Consider the following 26876-nt stretch of genomic DNA (forward strand, 5'->3'; position numbering starts at 1 on the left):
AAAAACAATATTTTAATTTAATAATTTGTTTTAATTTATGTAAAAATAGATAAACATATGAAGCTTTAAAAAAATATTTATTAAAAATTCATCAGTAAWTATTATTATTAAACCTATTTATTAACAAAGCAGATTTTATAACTACAGTATTATGTCAATTAAGTAAATTTAAAATTAGTAATATTAAAATATAATTATTAATTGATTAGATATACTATTTTAAACTATGATTTCAGTTTTCRACATTATTTATCTCAAACTACGAAAATTACTYTAAGTTTCTGTCATTTAATAAAACAACTGTCAAATATTAGACAAATAATAACAATAATTATTTATTAAGTTATTAAYAATAATTGCAATTATTTTACATTAATTTAATTATAAAAAGATTGATATGATATTYCATTATAATTATTATAGAAAAATTTGTTAGATTAATGGATAATAGCTACTACAGTAATTATGGACACAAATTATGGTCTAGTTTTCACAGTTTAAATATAAACATAAATATAATTTTATAAAATATTAATTTTCTTATTATATTTTAATGTTATATTAAAGTTTTATAATACATTATATATTTTATCACAGTTTGCATTTACATTAAAAATAAAATATATATTTACAGTATCTAATTTTTACTAATGTTATTTAGTTTTACAAGTTTTTTATAATTCGAAAAATACAATTTAATAATTATTTTAACTGAAATATAAATATATCAATGAATTGACAACTGTATATACAATTGACATAATTATAATTATAGAAATATTAAGTTTATTATATCAAAAATAAATAAAATTTATACTTTAACAAAATTCTATTATTAAATTGATAAAATGCTACTTAAATATCGTTAATATAAAAGTAAATATTTTAATTATTTTTATCTATCAATTTATATACAGTATGATAATTAAGTTGAAATATTAACTAAAAGTATTTATTTGTGCAATATTTTTGATAATTAATGAAATACGTGTAATAATAATTTGCTTAAATGAATGACTTATATTTTGCAATTAATTTCTAAACAATAATTAATAAATTAAATTAAAATTTATTTAGTCACCTATATTTAGAGTTGGTAAAAAAGATATATTTCTAAAATAATAGAGAACTTTCTAGAATGTTTCTAAAATAAATTTCTGTCTATGGGATATTCATGTTAATTTTGTTTACTCAATATTTGTTATCTTTTAACAATGCATTATAATCACAAATAATAACTAAATATTTTCATTGATATTTTAATTAATAGTCTAAGTAAAAAATTATATATTTATTACATTAAACTAAGAATAAAATAGATTTATGAAAATAAAATTACAAAAATTGCTAAAAAGTGCTAAAATATAGTTTTTATAGTATAATAATAAAATTAATTTCTATCGAATTTATCTATAATTTTATTTAATAGAAATTTCTATTTGCCCAACTTATTTATATTATTAATAAGATCTAATAGTTAAGTGTTTATTATATAAATTATCCAATTTAAGTAATTAGTTAATCTGAAATTAAATTAAATGAATATTATTTATAGAAAGTATTAGTAATATATTATTAAGTTGTAAAAAGTAATAATATAATATAATTTATATTAAATATTCAGTAGATTATTTATAATACTTGTAGACAAAACACATGTATACTACAAAAATATATCAATAGTGTAAACTTAAAAAACTAAATATAATGGTATAGTAATTAAATTATATAATCATTTTTATTTTAAAAATAATTTTAAGTAAAAAGTTGCGATTTCCAGCAAATGCTATAAAAAAAGATGAGATATTAGAGATAAATGTTATAGAATTTGATGACATTATTGACGTAATTATACAAAAAATTGTTTATTTTCATATTAATTAAAATTTATAAATGTTAAAAATGTTATTATATAGATATTTTTGCCTTAAAAATCCAATAAACTTTTAACAAAACTATGTTTGACATAAAATATTGTTTATATTCTAAAATAAATTTATTTTTAAGCTTATTCAGTACATGTATTTATAATTATTTTTTATTTTAATATAGTACTAATATAACAGAAGTTTCAAAATATTTTATTTATTAGGTTTTTTTGTAATAACATTTATATGATATTATAAAACATTTATCAATTATTTTTAAAAATTGGAAAATTTACCCAATATAAATTATATATATATATTTAACGGACACTGTTATAATGAAAGTATAAATCATAAGAGGTGTTAATTTTATCAGATAAATGTTTATAATGATTACCAAATTTGATAAAAATAATATACTTCTCAATTAAATAATATAATAATGTATATGTATAATTTTATCATAATATTTTTTCGTAAAATAATATGGCCTAATATGGATAAATTCAATTATATATAAAAAAATCATTGTTGGTCACTCTAATTAAAACTTTTAATACAAATAAATTTTTTAATGAGAAAATGTATATACTTTTATGATATTTTTTTCTGAAATTATTGTTTTTACAATCTAATAATTGTTAATCATTGTCAATCATTATTTAATAAAAAAAACTTTTATAACGTATAAATTCAGCAATTAATATCAGACATATATTGTTTAATAATATACTATTGTTATTAACAATTGTTAAATAATGTTTTGAACAAAGTTATGAAATAAATATATTTTATGTTATTGTTTATGCATTTCTTCAATTTTTATCATTTCTATTATTAGACAAATATAACAAATTCTGTTAAACAATAAAGTGTTTGTAAGTATTGTTTATTTAAATATTTAATTTAGAAAATATTAGGATGTATTTAAGCGTAAATTAATTAAATCAATTGTATAAATATATTATATTATATATATTAAAATGTATTTATACAGTATATTAATAAAAGTGAAATACTAAGCAATTAATATTAATTAAACTAAAATTGAGTTTATTATCGTTGACTTTATGTATGCTATCGGACACAACATTTAATATATAATTTTTATCTAATTCGCTAAAAATACATATAATATTAAATACGGTATAACTGTTTTGGTAAATATAGTGAGAGATTAAACTATTGATTACACAGTGTATGCGTGTAAATGTCATTGAATTGTTTTGATGGTGTTTTCAAATGAAAATAATAATAACTTAACTCTAGTTTACAGCTAAACACATACAACAGTCGAGTATTTATATACCAATTGCTTAATAATGTTAATACCATTACATTTATAGTAAACGTGTTGTTAGTCTTGATGTATACAAAAAGTCAAACTCATCGCTTGTCTCACTTACTCTCTCTCTCTCTCTCTCTCTCTCTCTCTCTCTCTCTCTCTCTCTCTCTCTCTTTATGTATATATATAAACAGTGTATAACTAAAAACATTTAGCATAAGAGTGTGATATTTTGATTTATAATACAATATTTAAAAATATATTAAATAAATATATTGCAGATATATATCATAATATATTTTAATATATATTATTATTATTATTATTATTAAAACTCAACGTTTGTCTTAGAAATCATTTGATTTATACATAAATATACTGTATATATAAAAAGTCATATATTTTTTGTTAATTTTATTGCATAAGTGCTATTAAAAGTCAATAATATTGACAATATATATATAATTTATTTTGAATATAAGTAAAGTTTGGTATAAATCGATTTTTTAAAAAGTTATGTAAAAAATGGGTATCGATTTGGAGATATTTAATGAGGATGTAAGCGATGACCTCCGGTGCTCGATATGCCTGGAAGTGTACGACCAGCCCATTCAGATAGCGACCTGCAAACACATATTCTGTGCCCATTGTATACACAAATGGATAGAAAAGTGTGGACAACAACCTACCTGTCCACACGATCGACGAAAGATATCCAAATATGTGCTCAAACAGGCGCCCAAACTAATCAAGAAAGAGATCAATCAGCTAAAGGTTAAGTGCAACTTCAGATCCAACGGATGTTTTGCATCAATTAAATACTCTGATCTCAAACAACATCTCAATACATGTATATATAATCCTAAATATCCGAAAAAGAGTGGAAATTGGCTAAAGAGGACATCCATATGTAATGTCAATAAATCCAATTATGACACCTCCCGTACCAATTATGTCTACCTGACAACTATGCCCAGTCTTTACAGTTATTCCTACTGCACTATTGCCAACAGGTATTGAACTTATTGTCCACTGGTTTCACATCAAGTCATTTGATACTAATTATTGGGATTTTTTAAATTTTAATTTCATTTTATGTATTATTTTTAATTTACAGATAAACATAATTTGTTATTTAATGATACCGTAATATAATTAGTAAATATTATAATATATTATTGTTTAAATATTAATATATTATCTATACCTCGATCTCTAGCTCTAGTGATCGAAATTTTCTGATTTTTTGTATATTTGTTTATTTATATATATATCGCATAAATTTAATGTAAATATTTTGCTAAAGTTGGGCTATTTATAAAAACATATTTATTTCCATTTATAACATTTACCTTAAATGTTTTCATAAATGCTATATATTTTCAAAATATTATTTAACAATTGTGACATAATATTGATGAAATTAAAACAAATCATTTATATTTATATTATTAAAAAATATTTTATTGTATTCATTTTTGTATCTTTACTCAAGTTATCAACAATTTTTATAATAAATATAATTACATAACTATTTAGATATGATTTGTTGTAAACAACATATAATTTTATTGTTAACAATAATTAAAACTATTACTGCGTTATTGTTAACTTAAAAAATTTCATATAATGTTTATTTAAATGTTTATGATTGCAATGATAATTTATATTTTTAAAATTTAGTTTTAATTTATTTTAAAATAATGTAGTAAATAAAATATTTTAGTAATTTTTTCATATTTTTTCGTACAGTACATGTACTCATTAAGATAGAGTAAGTTTCAAAAACTACATATTATTATTTTAACCATAGTTGTAATGATATTGTAAAAATAATATTGCAGCAAAATTAATACAATAAAAAATAACTAAGATAATTTTAACATTAATTAATTTAATATATTATTGTTTAGTGTATTTCAAAATTCAATAATACAGTATTATATATTATTATTATACATGAGTCGCACATTTTTACTAATGCAATAAAACGACAAACAATATAATAAGAATCTCGTTTAATAAACATATTTATTATTTCTATATATAATATAATAATATAATAATAAAAGCCTTTTTTACTAATAACTTATTATCATATGATTTGATATTTTGGTAGACTTTTAGATTAGAGACAAGAATTCAAGTCTTTATTTTTATTAATGTTTGTTAAGGAAAACTTTGTAATCATTATATAAAATAACATTAAAAGTTTGATTTTAAAACAAAACGTTTCATTTATTTGTTGGCATTTATTCAAATTTATATATTCAAATATACTTATACAGGTAATTAAATTTTATTAATAATCATGTTATAAGTTTTATTACAATGAATTTTAAAATTGCTGCAGTATTTACAGTATATTTTTAATGGTCAAACAATAATCACTTGAATAATAAGGAAATAATAATTTATATTGATAAACTTATTTGTCAAATGTTATTTCCAGGTGTTATTCCTAATAAATTAGTTATATTTTTTATCAATTGTCAATATTTTACTAAATCTAGAAATGTTTGCTTTAAAAACAGTGATAATATTAATAATAGTAACCGTAAGTAACAACCGTTAAGTGAGTAAAAAATATAATAGATTCAAAAATAACATAATTTATATTTTTCGTGACTTTTAATAAAAAAATAAATGTAAACAAAAATACTGAATATTCTGTATAATGTTTTCTATCAGTTCATTGTCTTCATAACTGCTTTGATTAGTTAACAAAACATAAAAGCCATGAGTTATGGACTCTCAGTAACTGTAGGTCTAGTGATTACAATTAAACTTTTGCTTATCAGGTATTAATGAACTTTTCATAACTTGTATAAAACGTTATGAAAAACACTATTTATTAAAAATAGCTATTCATGTGAAACATCCTATAATAAATTAAATGATTTTATTTAATTGCTTTATACAGTATTTAGATGTATTGATTATGTGAATGACTTTACAGTAAGTCTAATAATAAAAATCATTGTTTGCAAATAATTTTATTTGATTTTATTTACTATCTTTGACTACTAAATTAGTAGTACTAATAATGAATATGAATATTATTATCAAAATATATGTAATTTTATATTTAAGATAATTAAATTATATCAAAATTGGAGAATTAATTATGGCTTAATAAAAGCTTAATAAAATTAACAGTCATTTATTTCAAAAATGAAATTTTTATTATTTAAACAAGAACAAATTATATTTTAATACMATAATAAATAAAAAATAATTGTTAAAATAAATTAAATATTAATAATATTTGTATTATCTATTATTATGCAATAATATAGTTATTTAAGGTTTTATTGGCAATAAAAAATAAGTCACATTTGATCACAAGTTGATTACAAAATAAATAAAATACAAAAAATTACAGAATTTTATTTAAAATTCTTAATTTCCTTTATTTCAATTTTTGTTGCCTAACCGGTGAACTTTGATGACATATATCTACAAACAAATGTTTTGAATGTTTGCCAATTAGGCAACAAAAATGTAGAGAAAATTGAAATTTTTAAAATTAAATTCTATAATTAATTTTTATTTCTCAAAGTAAATCATTTTATAAATTATAATATATTGAAATATTATTATAATTTCATATAAAGATGGTCTATGTATTGAAGATAAACTACACTGAATTTTAATTAATAATTGTAATCTAAAACATTTGAAACTAAATTATTTTTGAAAATATATTGATGTTTATTAGATAAAAATATAATAGCATATTWAGTATTTCACAATATATGTGRTTTGCGATATCAATGTTKTCAATAGCATAGTCTCAAACATTGGCGGCGATGYTATTAATTAGGTCCAAAATTTTAACAAAARTTTTATTTAATGTYAAATTGAATARTATTGTAGATGTATAGCTTTAAATTTATTATATATATACTGTATTATATATATATTGTAACCTCCCARTATATATATATATATATATATATATATATATATATATATATATATATATATCAATAGTTCATCAGATTATCATTGATATTTTTAACAACTGATGGCAACTAACTGGGCAACTACTGTAATTATATTATTAATTAAAAAATAAAGTTACAATAACAGATTTTTCACAATAATTTTTTGACAACACATAAAATGTGATTAAACGCAATTAGTTTTGTGTCTCTGATTGAATAAATAATTATAAATAGTTGTCTTCCGCCACTGTTTTAAGACTCTATCCATGCAATCAACAAGATTTCACAATTAATATAAAAATAAATGAAAACAGACTTAGATTTTTGCGAAAAACAATAATTAATTATTTGAATTAATAGACCATATGATAGAAACTTATGTTTGTAATGTAATATTAAACTAAATTTGTAATCCAATATTAATTTCAATGTTGTTGACAAATATTTCAAAATAAATAATAATGTTTTTTATTGTATCAGTTTATAATGAAAACATTAATTAAAACTAAAGCATTTCAAAAAATAGTAAATATCATTTATTGAAATAAATTAAATGATATTTTAGTTAACTAATGTCAAAATATATTATTTATACAAATTTTTATTTATTTATATATTAATATCAGTTTATAACTTATTTATGAATTAAATTAATTTGAAGGCTAAAAATAATAGTTAAAATTTGCATTTAACATAAAAGTAAACAAAACCGCTTTGAATTAGTTTAGACTTAAATATATTATATATATCAACAAAATGATACAATTGTCGAGAAATTTTAATATGTTTTTTGTTTAATAGATATTTATGTCAAACTTCATAAACAATTAAATACGTGATTCAATTCAAATAATATTGTCAATGATATTGTAAATTAAATTTTATTGTGGAAAAGATATAAAATAATTATTATAWAATAATTCAATGTTTTAATTAAATTGTTTTCAGAATATTGTTTCGAAACATTTATAATTTATATGATTAATAACATTAATAACATATTATTATATATTAAATGTATTTATAAGAGTCATGCTATTTATTTAGTTAATTTTAAGACTTAATATTAGAAATTAAAAATATTAATACATAATGTATATAAATRTTGTTTTCTTAAATTGAAACTAATTTGTAGATAAATTTGATTTTGATTTTTAATGGTATAATACATTGGTATTAATAAAACATTGGTATTAATATTAATAAAACATTGGTTGCAAAAAAGCATTAATAGATTTTCTTATTAAATAATTTAAACAAACAGTTTCTTTAATAAATAAAATATTGACGAAAATCAAAATCAATATTAATATCCTTCAGTGTTGGAAGAAACAAAATGTTTATATAATACATAGTACAGTACAATGTATAATACATGACCAATTTTGCATACAAACAAAATTTAGCGCCACTTAGTATCAAAAGCATTAAACACAAACACATCATTATTATTAATGAATCGACTCAACAGTACACTCGGCCCACAAACTAACGATTCATTACAATATATTAGTTTTAAAAATTGTATTATACAAGCAATACATTGAATTATACTGTATTATCCAAAGCCAAAATTCAAAACCTTATATTTTTGTAACCCTGATATTCATACAACTGTTATGTTTAAAAGTAATTAACATAAAATAAATCCTCAATTGTAAACATTGTATGCACTTTACTACATATATAGTACTAAATTTACAGAATAGTGTTGTAATGTTTTGCAAAAAGTAAATTTTTAAAGATTTCTTTTAACAAGTTTTTTTGAGAAATCTTCAAAATATAGTTCGTATTATTTTATACGAAATATTTTTTAATACTTTATTTTTAATCAAACAATGAGTTTAAAAATGTTGTCACAAAACCAGGTTTTTCTAATGTCTTTTAATAAGACTTAATAAATGAAAGTTTAAAAGAAATAAATTTTATTCAAGTGCTTAGAAATATTTATATTTTTGTGGAAATTTTTTATTAATTATGTGTTGGAAAAGTTAGGAATTTTTAATATATTTTAATAAAATTGTTTTGAGATAATTATAATTTACAATATAATGTATTGCTTTCGCAATGATTTCAATAGTGATTTTACAATTTTTTAGAAAGTGTTATATAGTATATAGAAAAAGAATAATTTAATTAAATTATTAACTAATAATATTAATTGAATTTTAAGATAAATTCTTTAAAAGTACACAAATACTGTACAGTAGTTTTGCATTCAATATTTAATTAAATTATAATAGTCAAATTAAAAAAATTATTTAAATGTAAAATATAAACATAATTATATAATTTAAGCTAAAATTAAAATATTTATGATTAATTAAAAATTAAATTTAAGATATAGTACTTTATATAGATATAAAGACAAATTTGATTGTTTAATAAACTAGTGATAAACTAGCTTATTCATGTATAGTACCATCAATTAAATTTAATATACACAAATTTTGATTTGAAGCCACATATTTATAAATAAAATTTTAAATTTGTATCACATTTTTAATAAACTATTCAATTTAATTGCAATGCAATTCAATAGAGTATAATAATAATAATAATAATAATAATAATAATAATAATAATAATAATAATAATAATAATAATAATAATAATAATAATAATAATATTAAAAAGTGGCACCACAATTAGTACAACGTTTCTCACGCATTGTAAACAAACAAATCTATTTAATTAAATAAATAATAATTAATTGTAATTATTTTAATAAATTAAAACTATATCTTATATACTAACCAAACCCAAAGGAAAGAATAAAATACAGCAAAATATACCTGAAATACAAATTTATTTATTTAATTAATTTTAATTTAAACTTTAATTAAATTTATTATTTTATGACGCATTTTCAGTATTCATGATTTTATATTAAATTTTAATAATTGTTGATAAGATAAATATTTTTTTAAATAATACAATCTTTCAATATTAATTGTAATACATGTAATAGTTATTATATGTTAACATAACTAATATATGTATAATATATTTATAAATTAACAATAAATTTTAATAGTTATAATTAATATTGTATATATTAGACATTAGATTAATAAAGTGCTTAATAATAGACAATTTAATTTATCTTAATCTCATTTATCTAAATTGAAATTATAATCTATATTATAATTAATTTAAAAATTTATTACGATAATTATTAAGCTAATGAAAATAAATAAAAATAAAATTGGACACTCACCCAGACATGTAAACTCATCATCCAAGTGTCCGACTCTACATGTGGGACAACCACCTATTATAAAAGTTCAAACATTAAATATAATTTAAAATTTATGCATTATATGACATACCCATGATTACAACAGTTTGCGGAGCGGGTTGCTTAATATATAAATCAATTAATAATATTACGCTAATAAAAGTAAATATTTTTAAATACCTGCTGTATTAGGACTGTGCCGGGCATTGCATATCCTTGTTGAGGAACATAGGCCTGTTGACCTCCAGGTGGAGCCCAACCGGGTTGGTTCGGTGCTGAATAAGGGGGCGCCGGTCCTGTTTGTGCGGGTGTCCACTGTTGCTGATTCTCTATTAAATATAATGATATTCATTAACGTCAAAACATTCAATTAAAATATTGATTTACTGACCCATTATAATATTTACAGTAAATTAATAATAGACACCAACAAAATATTGTAAATTAATTTTTTAAATAAATTATATTTATTATTGAAATTTCATAAACTATGTATAAACGCCCTAAAATATTATTTACTTTTAAAATATAACAATGGAACTGATGTTTAATCAAATTATATATTTTTCAGTATTATCTCATATTATAATAATAAGTTTCAAAACAATTGTGAAACAAAATGAATCTCCGATTGCTGTTATTTTTTAATATAATAGTCAATATCGTAATCACTGTTATATTATAATAGGTTGAATAAAAGCCCTTTCCATAGATACAGACATAAAAAAAAGATATTAGTGTTACTAAAACAGTTTACTTTTATGGTTAACACGTCTCTTATTTTACTATTTTATTGCTACAATTTTTTATACAACATTTCCTATAGGAGTACTGTACATGAATAATACCGGTACTTTTTATGTTTTATAACAATTTGATATTCAAATCAATATTAGCAAACAAAATACGATTGCATAAAAATATTGAATAACATTTAACTAATTATTATAAAAATAACATATACTATATATAGTATACGATAATTATAGTCTAAATAGAATATTAAAAAATAATATATTAATAATTAATTTATTAAAAATAACTAATTTATGAAATAACAAATTCAACAGGATCTTAACGTTATTAAAAATAAAGATAACTAATTRTTTAAGATTTTGTTGCCGAGTATTTATCTTTAAGATTTCTAAACATTTTTTTTTAAATATGCATTCTATCCAATCCAATCTAATATTGCTTAATTGCAATTATGATAAATTATTATTATTGCAAATTTTTAGTACTGTATTGTATATACCCTATACTGTAGTTATATTATGCAAAATTATTTAATAGACTAAATATGTAACAGTGTACAGGTATTGAAAGATATAGGAATTTTTATTATCTCCATCTAAACTATCTTTTTTATACTAATTTATAAAATATTATATATACAAGTATAAGGTCTAAAGTTTGATGTTTCTTAGTTGTTATAAATATAAAACTATAGAATATTTGAATTAATAATAAAAAATAATATATTCATTAATGTTTAGAATTAATAAATATACATAAGTATTAATTAAAAATATTTAAAAAGATTAAAAATTATGAAATAGAATTGATTTTTTATCTAATAAATAGTCAATTATTGTATATGATTTAATAATTTTAGTAAGTTTTAACTATAATTTTAAAATCATATTTTACAAAAATCATATATAATATAAATGAAATATTTTAAAACTTTTATTTCAAATATGCATTTAAATACAATTAATCTAAAATATTGATCTAAATTAATTATTTTACATAAATTAARTATACATTATTAGAATAACTTATCAGTCAATTAATGTTTGAATGACAACCAACATGTGGCGCCAGTTATCATATTTTTAAAATACATTATAAAGTATTTCTATAAAAATGATATAAAAAGAAAAGTTTGTAAAATAAATCGATGTAAACCTGTTGTATAATAATAGATAACTTTATTTTACATAATCATAATAATAGTATATTATAAAGTGATATAACATACAGGTTAATAATTTTTTTGTTAAACTAAATTGTTTATATTTTTCATTTAATATACAATACTATTTCTATTAACTATAATACGGAAATTTTTAAGTATAACTAAGTTTAATGATTGTATATAAAATTGAAATATAGTATATTAAAAAAAATTTAAACTTTCTTTTTATTAAATCGCATTTGAGTTATAAAGTATATGTTAATAATATGGTATATATATAAATCTTATTGAGTTTGAAACTTAATAATTATATTATCTTAACAATTATTTTACTAAATTACAATTATTATACTTTAATATAATGTGTTTTCATTTTCTGATAGATTATATCTATTAAAATTAACATTTTTATATTAAATATATTTATTTTCTTTGAAAATATAAAAAAATATATCTGACTTTACATTTTACATATATATATATATATATATATATATATATATATATAGGATTATTTATAAGAAGTGATATTTAATTGACTAAATATTGACTAAATTACAATTTTGTTTTATCTGTCAAATACAGTATTTAATATTAAACTAAAAATTGCTAAATAAACTAACAAAGTAGAGTAGTTAGTCATAATACAGTATCATAAACTATGTACAGTATATTCAAAGTTATTAAATACATTGTATTATTGATACATAAAATGATTTTCTAATGATAACGCCTACTCTGATTTTGATTGAAATCACGCAAAAAAATATAGCAAACATTATAGTCTATAATTTACAGACAACTAAAACAACTCTTTTTTGTTATTGTTATTATTTATTTTCTTTCTATTAATGAAATTTTTACATCAATTCAATAGTATATTTTAATGAGAGTTTGTGCCAAAAATATGAAACTACCGGCGATTACTTTGTTTTTAATATTACAATCATTAATAACCAGTGAAACAACAGGTAAATATTGAATATAATTTATATTGGGATATAACAAGTATTTTGATTAATGTTTGCTAAAGTTATTACTAATATACACAGTTTGGGCCCACAATTGGGACTATATTTTAGTTTTATTATTCAAGTGTCAGTAGTTTGATATTCCAATTACAGTCACTAATATTGCAATTAATATTCTTATTTATCAAAATAATAATTATAAAATAAAATTGTTTACAAATAATATATAATTATTGTTTTAGTTTAAACATAAAATAATAGTATTGTTGATAAAAACTTTATACCATTCTATACTTTATACAATACTTTATTACATATAATATTATGGCTAAAGAATTGTATTTTTTATTTACTATCACTACTTAATTGACTAATACTTAACAAAAGTCTCGACTATTTTTCTCGTTTATTATTTGCTTCAGTGATAAAAAAAATTTCAAGTAAACGCATAATTATTGTAAAAATATAGCATTTGAATAATAATTTCAGTATTTGATTGTCAATTACAAAGTCAATTGCATTTCATTGTATTTATGGACCATTAAGTATTAGCATAACTTTGTTTAGTTTTAAGGAAATGCTTATTATATTGATATTAACATAGACTTTGGTTATATATTTCTGATAATTTTTTTTAAAAACATTGAATGAGTGATAGACGGCCAACACCTTACAGACCATACTATACCAGTATTTTGGTATAAAAATGTGTGGTTATTGTCTCTTTCATACCAATGTCTGGCAGGGGTCAGGTAATGGATGACTGTGTATATGGATATTGCTTTTATGAGTAAATAGCTCAGTGCCTGGATATTTGGTTGAATTGTGAGGCCCTGTGAGCAACATTAGCTGTCTTATGCCTGCACTTTGCACCCACCCTTATATTAACAAAACCAACTGCTTTTACAATAACAACAACCATAAGAATTTTCAGTTGAGGTCAACTCATCCTTTATGTGACTCTCTCTCTCTCTCTCTCTCTCCCTCCCTCTCTCTCTCTCTATTTCTTTCTTTGACTAGTAATTCAATTGATGTAAAATACAGTAATATTAGTAAGAAAATACACTTTTAATTATAGTGTATTTTGACAAAAAATCTAACTTTAATTATGGATATTAAAACAAAGCGAAAAATAATATCTTTATGATAGCTATGGATAAAGTTATATACTGTACTTTAGTTGTGAAATAACATAAGTTAGATATGTTTATAAAATTACTATTTTTCTTATGAATACTAATATGTTTTCATTAATATATAAAACCAAATTATTGTATTAACTAAATTTTTAAATGTATTGATAATATTGTAAATCTGTCTTATTTTAGGGCTTTATTTTATAGCATTTCTTATAACTTTATAGTAGTAAAAACTATTATAATGATTACATTTAGTATTATATTCTTTAAAATTGTTTATTTATTGTAAACTATTTTCTCAGTCTCATCGCATGAAATATCGTCAAAACACATTGCAATGATAGCTAAACACTATAAAAATCTGGTGAAACGTGATCTTGAATTGAGATCTGGTTTTGTGTCTCAAAGTAAAGAAACAAATCTATCAGAAGGACAGTCTAATAATATATCAAAAATTATAACAATAACATCAACAACAACAACAATAAAACCACAGATGACTTCATTCAAGGGCAACACAAGTGATAAAAACTTCAGTAATTAATTAATTTTTAAATAATTATAAAATATTTAGCAAAAAATAATAACATTAGATGAAAACTTTTAGATGAAATGGTTATTGCAATTGAAGTTTGTTTGACAATTTCATTGTGTTTGGCAATACTAACAGTTTATATACAATGTAARAGTAAATGTGAAACAAATATTGAAAACAATGGTCGGACTGGACTTCGGCTAAATTCACTCAACGATTTCAATGATATTATTAGTGTCAATACAGAGCCCACTAATAGAGGTTATATGGCATTCAATAACATTAATAATAAATAATAAAAATAATTTAGTTTGATTATTATAGTATTTTAAATAATTAATTTCAATATATATCAGTTATAATTTTTTTATATAAATTTATAATTAAATCTTTAAATATAAATATGAATAAATTACAATACAATACAAATGTAAAAATATTTTAATTATACATAATTTGATATTTAAATATTCATCGATAATTAAACTATAATTTTTAAGATTAATATTTTAATTAATAGAAAAACAAAATAATTATATTTAGTTAAGATTAAAATAAGAATAATGAGAATTAAAACAAACTATTTTTATTGTCACAATTAAATTATAAAAATCAAAATTTATAATAAATTAAAATTAAATATTCAATTTTTTAAAAAATATATATATATAATGAGTTTTATTTTACTTAAACGGTATTATATAATATAAAATTAGGGGTAATTTATCATCAGTTTTAAACTCCTGTTGAATATTATTTTTCTCATTATTGCATATATGACTCACATGAGAGATGATATAATATTATACATTATAGTAGAGAGCAGAGAGAGAGAGARAGAGARAGAGAGAGAGAGAGAGARAGAGAAAGAGAGAGAGAGAGAGAGAGAGAGAGAGAGAGAGCTTTATATGACTTAAGGCAAGAATCCAGTGATGCATTGCATTCAAGGTTAAGATAAAGAGTAACTAACTTTCGTTTTTGAGTTAAATTTATTGAATATAACTTTTTTATGATAAAAATATGTAGACATATATTGTGTATATAGTGTCCAAATATCAAATTATATATTTTTTGAATATTATTAATATTTCTTACTTAATTAAATTTTATTTTATTTATTATAACTAAATGACTTGATTTAATAATACAAATCGACAATAATCTAAACAAATTATAATTTTTATATTGATTTTTTTACAAATATTTTAATATTGTCTAGGTGAATTTAACTGATTTGATCACCATATTAAATGTAAGGCTAAACCATTGTAAGCGTCAATAGATAGATGTCTAATGTATGGCGTGGTTTGGTATGTAATGTTTAACTATAAAAATTAGATTTTATTTGATTAAAGACTCAATTATTGAAACCCCAAACATTTTTCTTCATTAATTTTGATTACTTTTAATTACTTTGATGTTTATATTTGCTATAAAATAAAAATAATAAAATTTAATGAAGAGCTGGAGCTCCAGAAATAACATAAAATTTTTAGTTATATTTTAATAGAAAATGGCTTTACTTTACATTTTAAAACGATATTTTAATGTTAATTAAAAATAATGGCTAATGTTTTGATTAGTTTGATAAACAGTTTATTTGAAAAATATGATTGTCATAAAAATAAATACTGTATTAATGTCTATATAACCAACAATTGTCAGTTTTAAAACAACATTAACACTTGATTATTGGCTATAAGTGTGTTTGAAACAAACAAACAAAATAAACAGTAATATAAATGTCGACGTTTATCACCAGAGTATCATATAAATGCAAAAATGTTTTTACAGACCCTCTGTGGCTAATAAAAAGGTCATAACCTTTCAGTTTCAACAATMCTTTTTTGGYCTACAGTTCCTGAAATAGTGTTTCAGTGAACACTTGTATATAAACAACAATCTCTTTTTGTAATGACTTTTGCATATTTTATAGTTTTAAAAGTTGTTTCTCTAACTATAACTTTAACTTCGACTAACTATTTTAAGTTGTATTTTGGCTTAAGCTAAAACTGTAATAATCATAATACGGTATAATAGTTAAAATTAGCAAATTATAAATTTAAATTTAGGACATATTGTTAGGAGTGCACACTCACACACACACACACACACACACACACACATTGTAGTAGAGTATGTACAATATATATAACTGCCTGTCCTCTAAGGGTTTTGCCAAATATTTTTCGCATATTTATCTCATACTTCAGTCACTAATCTATCGCAATCTCTATCGTTGTCTAATATTTCTATACTTTTACATAACAACTATGATATTACAGTAGTCATCATTTCAAGTGAAACAACATTAAGCTAAATACAGTTTATTATTATCGTTTGACAAACTTAATGCAGTTATAATTGTTTTTTAGTGTAATAAGATATATATTTATATAATATTCTTACATAACATAAAAATAAAATTTATGAATAAATTTTATTTTATTAAATTTATCTTAAAGCAAATATTTTGTGACAACTACAAATAAAAATAAAATTTTTATATTATAACTTTGAGATATAATTTGTTTAAATAAATTAGTTTTCAAAAAATGTAACAAATTCATTACATAAGTTATATATATTTTTAATTGAATAAAAATAAATATTTTTGTCACTCGTTTTATGGTTTTCTATGTGAATGTAAACTAATGTAATGTATGTGTAATTTAAAGGAAAATTCAGATATTTCATGCATTTTTGCCATTATTATTATGTTAGCTGTTTAGCTAAGACCCAAACCATTATCTAAACACAGGTTCGCCAACAATAATATTACAGGAATAACATCAATGGTTGACCCAAAAAATGTTATTTCAATTGTAACTACAAAAAAGTTTTGTGAACAACCAGTCGTGTCAGTCAACAACAACACAACTTTCCACTCAATATGTRGTGCTGTGTGTGTGTCGGTATATGACAGTAATTATTAATAATGGTCTCCAAACCGACAATACATCCAACTTATAAATATTATATATATATATAGGTATAAGAGGACAACCATTTAAACGGTTGTACAAACAGATAGCTGGAAGAGAATCTGAAAGCAAATTATTCATATTTAAGTCGAGAGGAATATGTTTTCTCAAACAATATATCTATAACTAAAAGAAACGTTGAGTTTATTAGACACTGGAAGTAGAGAGTAGTCATACAAATAATATATAAGCCATAAAAATGAATTAATCGATTGCCCGGTTCTCTTGCAAAAGCAAAACCTGCAAAACATGGCTTAACAACAGTCGGTAACTATAGCGGGAAAGGTATGCTATATATCGTATATATAAAGTATATTTATAGTCTTGAAAAGACTAGTACTGTATATTCACAAACATATATATAATTCTTGTATTGAAATCAGTGTTCCTTTGCCTATCTTTTTACTCTTAGAGCTCTGGTGTGTGTGTATTGAATCAGTTGTGTTGGTGTGTCCTTGTGTTGGTAACGCCATTGGCAACGTTGTGTTGCACTGCCATAATAGCACTGGTAGTCAACTKGAATAGTAGTTAGAGAGAGAGGGAGAGATAGAAAGCCTGAGAGTTGATTCAACACCGCATTAATAATTACAGCGAAGTGAAGGATATATTTGAGTTTATCCTCATTGGTGTCACTTCTCTACAAATTTTTATATTATATGACAGTGTGTTTGTTGTATCACCATCTCATCGGTGCTGTCAGTGTCTCATTGTTTTTGATGGTAGTGTACCTCTGCCTCCCAGTGCTATATCACATAGTGATATGTATTCCTCGTTTTTTCACTAAACAAATATTTTTCAAAAATATTTAAACTTTATTTAACTTAGTTTTCATTTATAATAATTATTTTATTTAATGATTTCTATTTAGTGGTGATTTAATTGAAAGTTTTGCTAAAAATAATAGTCAGTATTTTATTTCATTATTTTAAAAGTTTTTTAAACTAAAAGCATTTGAATTAATATAAATATTATTAAATAAATGGTTTTTATGAAAAATATAAAACTAAAGTTTGAAAAGTTTAGTTTTTTGTGATTTTTTAAATAAATTGATAATCAAATTAAATAATATCACATAATGTTATTCACAAATTTAATAAAATTTAATTTATTATTAATTTTAAAACTATTAATAATATACTCATTGATATCTCGTGATCTAAGTGTTGATTGTTTGTCGACCGGTCAGACATCACATCATGACATTAAGCCTCACTGTAATTATACAATCGATAGTATCGATGCTATTATGAATCTAACCAATGGGTCATTATTTGTGGCCAGTGGTCATCAATATTGGATACTCAAATCACACGAGAGRCCCGTTCACGACAATGCCATCAAAATTAGTAATCTATTAACCGATGTGTCGACTGTCGATGCGGTCATCAATTTGAAGATCAAAGCAGACAAACGCAACAAAAAGTGTCACCAAATTAGAGAACAACTTATTTTCTTCACTCAAGTAATTTATTTTTAAAAATATTATTATAAAAATTATTTTTTAATTATATCTTTTATTTTTATCTCATAATTTTTCTTTTTCATATAATTATAAGCTTTAATTGTTTTCTATTTATGAAAATAGTATGACAATTGTGTTTCATTTTATTGTTTTTTATTATTTTTAGTATTTTATAATAATTTACTACTTCCTAATACTATATAAAACACAATACAATCTAAAAATTTACTTACAATAGACTTCAATCAAACCAACATTTTGTATAAATTTTTAAAATTTATTTTTTTGTATTATATTGTTAATCGACAAAAATATTTTAGACATAATTTAAAGCATATAAAATTTTTGTTTTTTAAATTTTGTCTCAAATATCACTGATTAAAATTCCAACAAAAAACTAATACGAAATTTAAGATATAGTTTAACGATAATATTTATATTGTTTAGTATATTTTAATCATGATAAAATATAAAATTTTATTTCACTCAAAAAATTTTGAATTTTAGAGATCAAAATTACTTTAAAAATGATAATTAAATTGATAATTTTATTTCTATTGTTTAATTTGTTTTTTATATTTATATATTATTAATATTCTGTACATAAGGATTGTCATTACGGGTGACTCATTGAACTGTCAACCGTGTCTATTGGCTAAAAAAAGTCATATAATTATTATACAATAGCCATAATTAAAAGCTAACTTATATTAATATATACACTATCTTTCCTACAGTCAGTTTTAGTGTCAATTTAGAGTAACTCGTATCGGAAGTAGTCATAAATTGTTGTCACAAGTGTTTAGAGTGAGAAATAAATATCCAGTAAATACTGTATTTTAATAGTTTTTTTTAAAGAGTGCTATAAATTAATTTATTAATCATTTAATTGATTTATAAAAGATTATTTAAATTGACTAATAAGCAAATATATACATTATATTATATACACGCCTCTCAAAAAACGTTGTGCCAAAATTACTATTGTATATAAAGTACTGTATATCTTTATAAAGTGTATAATACAGTATCATCCCTACATAATACACACCAATACTATACTGTAGTGCAAAAATGTTTTTCATTTATACATCAAAACACACACTAAACTTCTGGCAAATGTCTATTAAACTAATAAAAAATAACAAAATTACAACAGACTATCATTGAATCAAATAATATATTGAGAGACAGTTTGACATTTGGTTATATATATGTAAAAAAAGAAAATCATTTTAAAAAGTGTTTTGAAAAAAGTTTGTCTTCAATAAAGAAAARGCTGTAAACAGTCACTCCTTATGTTATATTCTCTATTAATTGGTTTGATTTATAATAAATATTGTTTAATGTCATGATTTTTTATGACGACTACAATCAACTATTTTTAAAAAGTATTTATATTTTTAGAATAAGAATTGACTGAAAATATGAGATTTAAGAAAAATAGTTTAATATAAATTATTTATTAAAAATTTATWGTATTGTATATATAAAAAATATTTTGCTCAGAAATAATTGTAAGCCGCAAGTAATAAATATAATATATAGTAGTTTAGAAATATTGAAAACTAAGTTAAGTTATTTTGTGATAATTATGAACTAAATATAAAGGCGTTGCCATTGGCTTTGCATTAGTTTTTTTGGCTTAGATTTCCCACTAATTATCACATTTTGATGATATACTTGAGATCATAGTATAACTATTGCATGAATTATGGATGAAGCGCTTGATTACAATAATAATTTATTGCTTCCATATTTATATTTAATTTTTGACTCATTTGTACATTAATTTTATAAAAATAAACTAATGATATATGTGTTTAAAAATATTTAGTCATTTAAAAAAATGATAAAATAAAATAAATGAAATTCAATTAAATTTTATCAATTCTTGGATATTCATCTCTCTCTCTCTCTCTCTCTCTCTCTCTCTCTCTCTCTCTCTCTCTCTCTCTCTCTCTCTCTCTCTCTCTCTCTCTCTCTCACACACACACACACACACACACACACACACACACACACACACACACACACACACACACACACACACACACATACACACATAATCAAGATTTTYCGGGAAAAAAGTTTTTTTACTTAAATTAAAAAAAAATGTTGCTATAAAATAATTTCCAATATTTTTTAAACCGAAAAATACAGTGTTTGTGTTAAATGAGGCAAAAGATTAAATTTTATTAATTATATCTACGATTACAGAGTATCTGAAATTGATTTTTTCAGTGTCGGAATAATTTAAAAATACAGATATTTTTCTTCAACAGTCCGCTAAACACAGTTTTGTTATTAATTTTTAATTAGACTGACTGTACTATGATATGTCATTTCAAATAAATATAAAAAATATGTTAATAAAAAAATATGTTTTACTTTCATAAGACAGTGTCATTAACACACAATAATTACATAAAACTATAATATTAATAATTATAATATATCCACATTGCATATTAAGTACCAGAAAATAAAACAGTTTTTATACAGGTATTAAAAATGTATTGATTTTTATATTTTTATCATTTAGTGTACAAACCATTTGTTCAAATCGTGATTCACATTACAAATTGTTAAATATTTTTTTACTACTAGTAGTTATTACAACAATAATACTATTGAACAAAAAAACATTATTTATTTATAGAATTATTATATAATATGATATACAAACCACTAAACAAAATAAATTTCTATTATATTAATGGATTTAATGTTATAAATGAATGTTTTTATTTAAAAACATATAAGGGTTTAGCTTTATAATTGATATCGTCATCAATATCTCGAGTTAATAATAACTGTTTTATATATCAATACATATATATATAAATATTATAAGTAACTCATTTGGTATATAATAGTAAATAAAAGGCATTCAAGACAGAAATGACTGCTTCCGTGTCTTTTGATTGCACAACAAATTGTTTGTCAAACAACTCCTTTGAACTAAAGTTTTAGATAAAAATCATTTATAAGTAATTTTTTAAAAAATAGCAAATTTGAAAAATAACTAAAAGAATCTTTTAATTTATTTTAGATAACTATTTAATGGATACACAAAAAAACTTATATATCTTTACAAATAGATTTTTCTGAAAAATAGTTCTTAATATAAATAACTATTTTTCATTGCTTAAAATCTTATATTTATCTCAAATTTATATAATACTACATTTTATATTAAAGATTTTTCATTATTTATTATTTACTACAGTATTCATTTGTTTATAAAAAAATTTAAAATAACTTATAATAATATCAATAATAGTGAATATTTAATTACACCATTTGTTGGCATAAATCATGAGAAAATGACAAATGTCTGAATTTTGGATAACTTATAGCTATCATTAATTAACTAATATATGATAACTTAAATGAATTATAAATAKATTTTATTCATTTTAGACAGTTATTACTAAATTCAATGATCTCATAAAATATTTATTGTTTTGTAATTTACTTTAAGWAATTTCATTATACTATTAGTAATAATTATACTTTTTAATAAGATATATAAATACTGTAAATTCATACAATATTTAAATATAAAATTATTACACAATTTAATTGAAATAAATTAATTTCCTGTCCAATATTTTATTTTTTAAAATATATATGCATAACTTCCCATTTAATTCAAATATTTATTTGCTTATTGAATATAATTAAATAAAAATTTAGGTCTGAATTTATGTATTGCAAAATTTTTTATATAAATAAAATTTAATTGTCAATAAGTGTTATAAATACTGTACTATTCAATTCAATTTAATATAATAATAATAATAATAAAATTTTGCTTTATTTTGTTTTTGTTATCATATTTCAAAATAATACTCAATTTTTAGTTATATTAAACTTTGATATATTATTATTATTTTTTGTTTTTATATAATTTTTTTGTTATTCATATATATATATGAGTGACTCATTTCATGGAATTTTTCAATACCTGTAATACCTGTAAACACATTGAAAACAATATTTGAAAGAAAATATTGAATGAAATCATAATTTCAATGATAACTTGTTATTAAAATGCAATGAAGTTAGTCATGAAATTACAGAATTGTGTGCGAATTGGAAAACAATTTAACGCTTATATTGTCAGCAATTATATTACAATTACTGTCTTAAACACACTGTTTAATTGGACACTCAAGTTATGACCTAAAAATTTTTATAAATTAATATAAATTATTTTTTGCCTCAATATATAGATTTATATCTATTTAATTGAAAATTGTAATTTTGTAATAATATTCAATTAATTTTATAGTTATTTAAATACTCCAAGAAATTATTTACTGTTGTAATCAATCTTTTAATTAATTTTTATTATTTTTAATTTGATAGCAAAATATGATTTAATGTATAATAATTATTGTTTCATAAATGTCAACATTTTATTTAATGGTTACAATTAAGATATTTATCAATTATTTATTTAGACTAATTTATCTGTGAAACTAAATTATTTTACATATTTTATCATTAGTTAATTTAATCCAACAACCTGTTTATAAATCAAATAAAAATTAAAATTATTAAAAACATATTTTATCAGATCTAATCAACATAAATATAATAAGTATTACATAAAACTCGACACAAAATTAACTTTTAAAATATATGAATATTTTATTTTATTACTAATATATATTAAGAGAGGGTTTGTGTCACGATTTGAGCCGAAATGACCCTCAATTGCACACAAACACACCATATGTTTATTAATTTGATTTTATAATATTTATAATATTACAACATGTCTTATAAAAGTATATTTTATGCCAATTTGTGTATTATTTCTTTAAAATCTTTTTGGTTATTAGTAATGCTATGATAGGGCAAGAAATTAGACTCAAATATATAAGTAAAATAGCAAACTTATGAATTGAATAAACAATTTAATAGCAATTGAATAAAAGTTTTATTTTTGTATTTTTTTCATGATCTCTATATAATATATAAAAGGATTCATAATTTACATTTACATTATCACAAACTTGAAGATTGTTTATCAAATACTAACAAAACTTGTGTGAAACACAAAAATGCAAATTAAGTTTATTTTTCGTATCCATTATTATAAAAATCGATTAAAATGTTTTATAAACTAAACAAACTTTAAATACAATGAAAATATCTCGAAATAAATTCTTGTTTTCGCATGAATTTAATCACGAATTAGGCATAACTTATAGCTTAATAATAAAGATTTTTGTTTGTTATATTAGATAAGAATATAAGATAAAATCTAAAGTTTCATTAAACAYATGCCATTCACTACTACTACTATTTAAATATAATTCATGCCTTAATTGTAATCACAGGACATTGAAAATAACAGTATAACAGTTAATACATACGAGGACGAGAAGTGGACAGTTAGTCATTCATTAGAAGATGTGGATGTGTTGAGTGCCGCCAAATCCATAAACTGGTCCCAACCTATCGATGCGTTTGGCTATTTGAATGATATCGTTGTCATATTTCAAGGTTTGCCATATATTGTAGTTTAATGTAATATAAATAACATAAAAGTTAATATTTGATTGAAAAATAGGCAACTCTTATACATCACTGAAATGTCAAGAAGGGGTGTGGGAAGAGGTCCGTCACCTGAGTTTGCCCGTCTCCTTCTCAGGCATTGAGGGACCACTAGACTCGGCTAACTTTATTAAGACCGCTTCAATCATTGAAGACGCCGTACTTTATATGTTTAAAGGCAAAGACTTTTATATTTGTTCCGTATATGGAAATGAGGTATTGTTTATTGAATTAATCAAATTATTTAAAAATATATTTATTTACTATATATTTATTGTTGTCTTTTTATAACATAATAGCCATGCAATGGTCCGCTACTAATAGTGGATGACTTTTTCAAGTTTGATGACGAGTGTGGACTGAGTCCTCAGCACTCGACCGCTGATATTCTGGTTTGGGTTATAATCGTGTTGTTTGTGGCCATAATTGCCATCATTTTACTGGCTTTCTGTTGTTATATGTTTGTGTTGAGGTCACGACAGATCACGTTTTGGGTTAATCGCAGGCGAACTAAGGATAGAAATGCTGGTCTAACTTATGAAGCACTTAATGGTCAACAACAGGATCCCAACCAAAAGGGAGCCGAGACTAAGGTATTATACCAAACAACTGACCAAAAAGGCGTCAAAGTTACCACTGTTTGAACAAATGACAATCAGCTCAACAAAATGTTATCCTTAAAAAAAAAGTTTATATTAAATATATCGTGCAATCATTTTAGCTTTAGTCACAAAAAGTTTATCAAAGATTTTATCAAATAATAATAATTTATTGACAAGTTTTTTGTCGTTAATTTTTTAATGTATTAAGCAATAAATGTATTGATAATGCAAAAGCATTTTTCCCATTAATATTAGTGTCGAAATTCCCGTAAAACTTGATAATAACGGCTTTAATTGATATTTATTTTTCACGTGTTTTTTTATTTTTTTCTTTACTTACAGAAAAAGTTGATAACAACTCTGTAATACACACCACAAGTTTGACTTTTAATACTCAATTTTATTTGTCATTTATATATATATGATATATCATACATAATCACTAATTAATAGGTTATTATTTTGCAGACTTATATGTTTTCATTAATGATATGTAATGTTAATTTTTTTAATTTAATATTTGTTTGAAAATCAATTATTATTTAAAGCATATTTGATTGAATTTGAATGATTTTTTAAATTTTTTGTTACATTTTGTTATTTTATTTTTTTAATTATTGTTTTCAATGCATGAATCAAATGATTAATGTTTTTATGTTTGATTGTATCTCTATGTTGTATTATAAATGTTATAAAGATATAATGAATGTGTGTAATGAAGATTAAATGCATTTACACATTATCTGAAATGTCTATTATTTTTAATTTATAATATCATTATATTAATGATTTTAATTTTATTTTTCTAATAACACTTATATTTCCAGACAACAAATGGCAACGGAGTTGAAATCAATTTAGAAGAGCAGACATTCATCGATAGTAATGGAAAAGATGAAGATATTAAAGATATTAAAGATAAACATTAGACAAACATTTCATAAAACAATTTATTGATAATCCAGATATTATTATCAAACTTTAAAGTATTATATAAAGTGTTTAATAGTTAATTGATGTCATTTAAGGTCATGACTCATGACTTTTTAATTTAAAAATAATTTATCAATAATTATAGAAATCTCTTATATGTTTCAATCAAACAAACAAACAAACAAAAAGTATTAGTCTTTGCTATTATGTAAACGCATCTATCATTGAAAAACATCAACAAATGATTTTTATAGTATTTATCATATTTTTGTATTATAAATTATACTCAATTATTATTATTATTATCAAACGATTTAGCTATTTTGAACAAATATTTAATTTATTGACACATTATTTTAAAAATTTAGAATATATTACACAATATCACAAAAAGTTAACTCTTATATGTTT

At 21.1% G+C, this 26876-nt stretch overlaps 4 protein-coding genes across 5 annotated transcripts; 3 read left to right on the top strand and 1 right to left on the bottom strand.

Annotated features, from left to right (window-relative positions):
- Nucleotides 1-3678: 3678 nt before the first annotated feature.
- On the top strand, nt 3679-4173 carry LOC128961646 (E3 ubiquitin-protein ligase NRDP1-like). Its single transcript, XM_054307902.1, has one exon. It carries the CDS (start codon nt 3679-3681, stop codon nt 4171-4173), a length of 495 nt encoding a protein of 164 aa, XP_054163877.1.
- A 5534-nt stretch (nt 4174-9707) lies between these two features.
- Nucleotides 9708-11009, bottom strand: LOC128961330 (brain protein I3-like). Its single transcript, XM_054307557.1, has 6 exons — nt 10736-11009; nt 10525-10673; nt 10436-10466; nt 10324-10377; nt 9861-9898; nt 9708-9789 (listed from the first exon to the last, which is right to left on the bottom strand). The coding sequence occupies exons 1-6, from the start codon at nt 10737-10739 to the stop codon at nt 9733-9735; spliced, it is 333 nt and encodes a 110-aa protein (XP_054163532.1). The 5' UTR covers nt 10740-11009; the 3' UTR covers nt 9708-9732.
- A 1938-nt stretch (nt 11010-12947) lies between these two features.
- On the top strand, nt 12948-16180 carry LOC128961340 (uncharacterized). Of its 2 annotated transcripts, XM_054307569.1 has the most exons (4): nt 12948-13236; nt 14678-14911; nt 14983-15171; nt 16130-16180. In XM_054307569.1, exons 1-4 carry the CDS (start codon nt 13152-13154, stop codon nt 16141-16143), a joined length of 522 nt encoding a protein of 173 aa, XP_054163544.1. In that variant the 5' UTR covers nt 12948-13151; the 3' UTR covers nt 16144-16180. The 2 variants fall into 2 exon arrangements, with proteins under 2 accessions (XP_054163544.1, XP_054163543.1); XM_054307568.1 differs by lacking the exon at nt 16130-16180 and having other exon boundaries at nt 14983-15285.
- Nucleotides 16181-18977: 2797 nt separating this feature from the next.
- Nucleotides 18978-26461, top strand: LOC128961238 (uncharacterized). Its single transcript, XM_054307455.1, has 5 exons — nt 18978-19356; nt 24714-24879; nt 24947-25146; nt 25230-25523; nt 26360-26461. The coding sequence occupies exons 1-5, from the start codon at nt 19141-19143 to the stop codon at nt 26459-26461; spliced, it is 978 nt and encodes a 325-aa protein (XP_054163430.1). The 5' UTR covers nt 18978-19140.
- The last annotated feature ends 415 nt before the right edge of the window (nt 26462-26876 follow it).

Source organism: Oppia nitens, unplaced genomic scaffold (assembly GCF_028296485.1).
Source record: "Oppia nitens isolate AA-2021 unplaced genomic scaffold, nextdenovo-longstitch-racon4-pilon3 scaffold5_pilon_pilon_pilon, whole genome shotgun sequence".
NCBI lineage: Eukaryota > Metazoa > Arthropoda > Arachnida > Sarcoptiformes > Oppiidae > Oppia > Oppia nitens.

What these genes read in the sequence shown, in the direction of transcription:
- LOC128961646 (XM_054307902.1), top strand. Translation starts at nt 3,679, where the DNA reads ATGGGTATCGATTTGGAGATATTTAATGAGGATGTAAGCGATGACCTC.
- LOC128961330 (XM_054307557.1), bottom strand. An exon ending in GCACAGTCCTAATACAGCAG is followed by an intron (nt 10,467 to 10,524) that starts GTATTTAAAAAT and finishes TTATATATTAAG; the next exon opens with CAACCCGCTCCGCAAACTGT. An exon ending in TGATGAGTTTACATGTCTGG is followed by an intron (nt 9,899 to 10,323) that starts GTGAGTGTCCAA and finishes TTTGTATTTCAG; the next exon opens with GTATATTTTGCTGTATTTTA.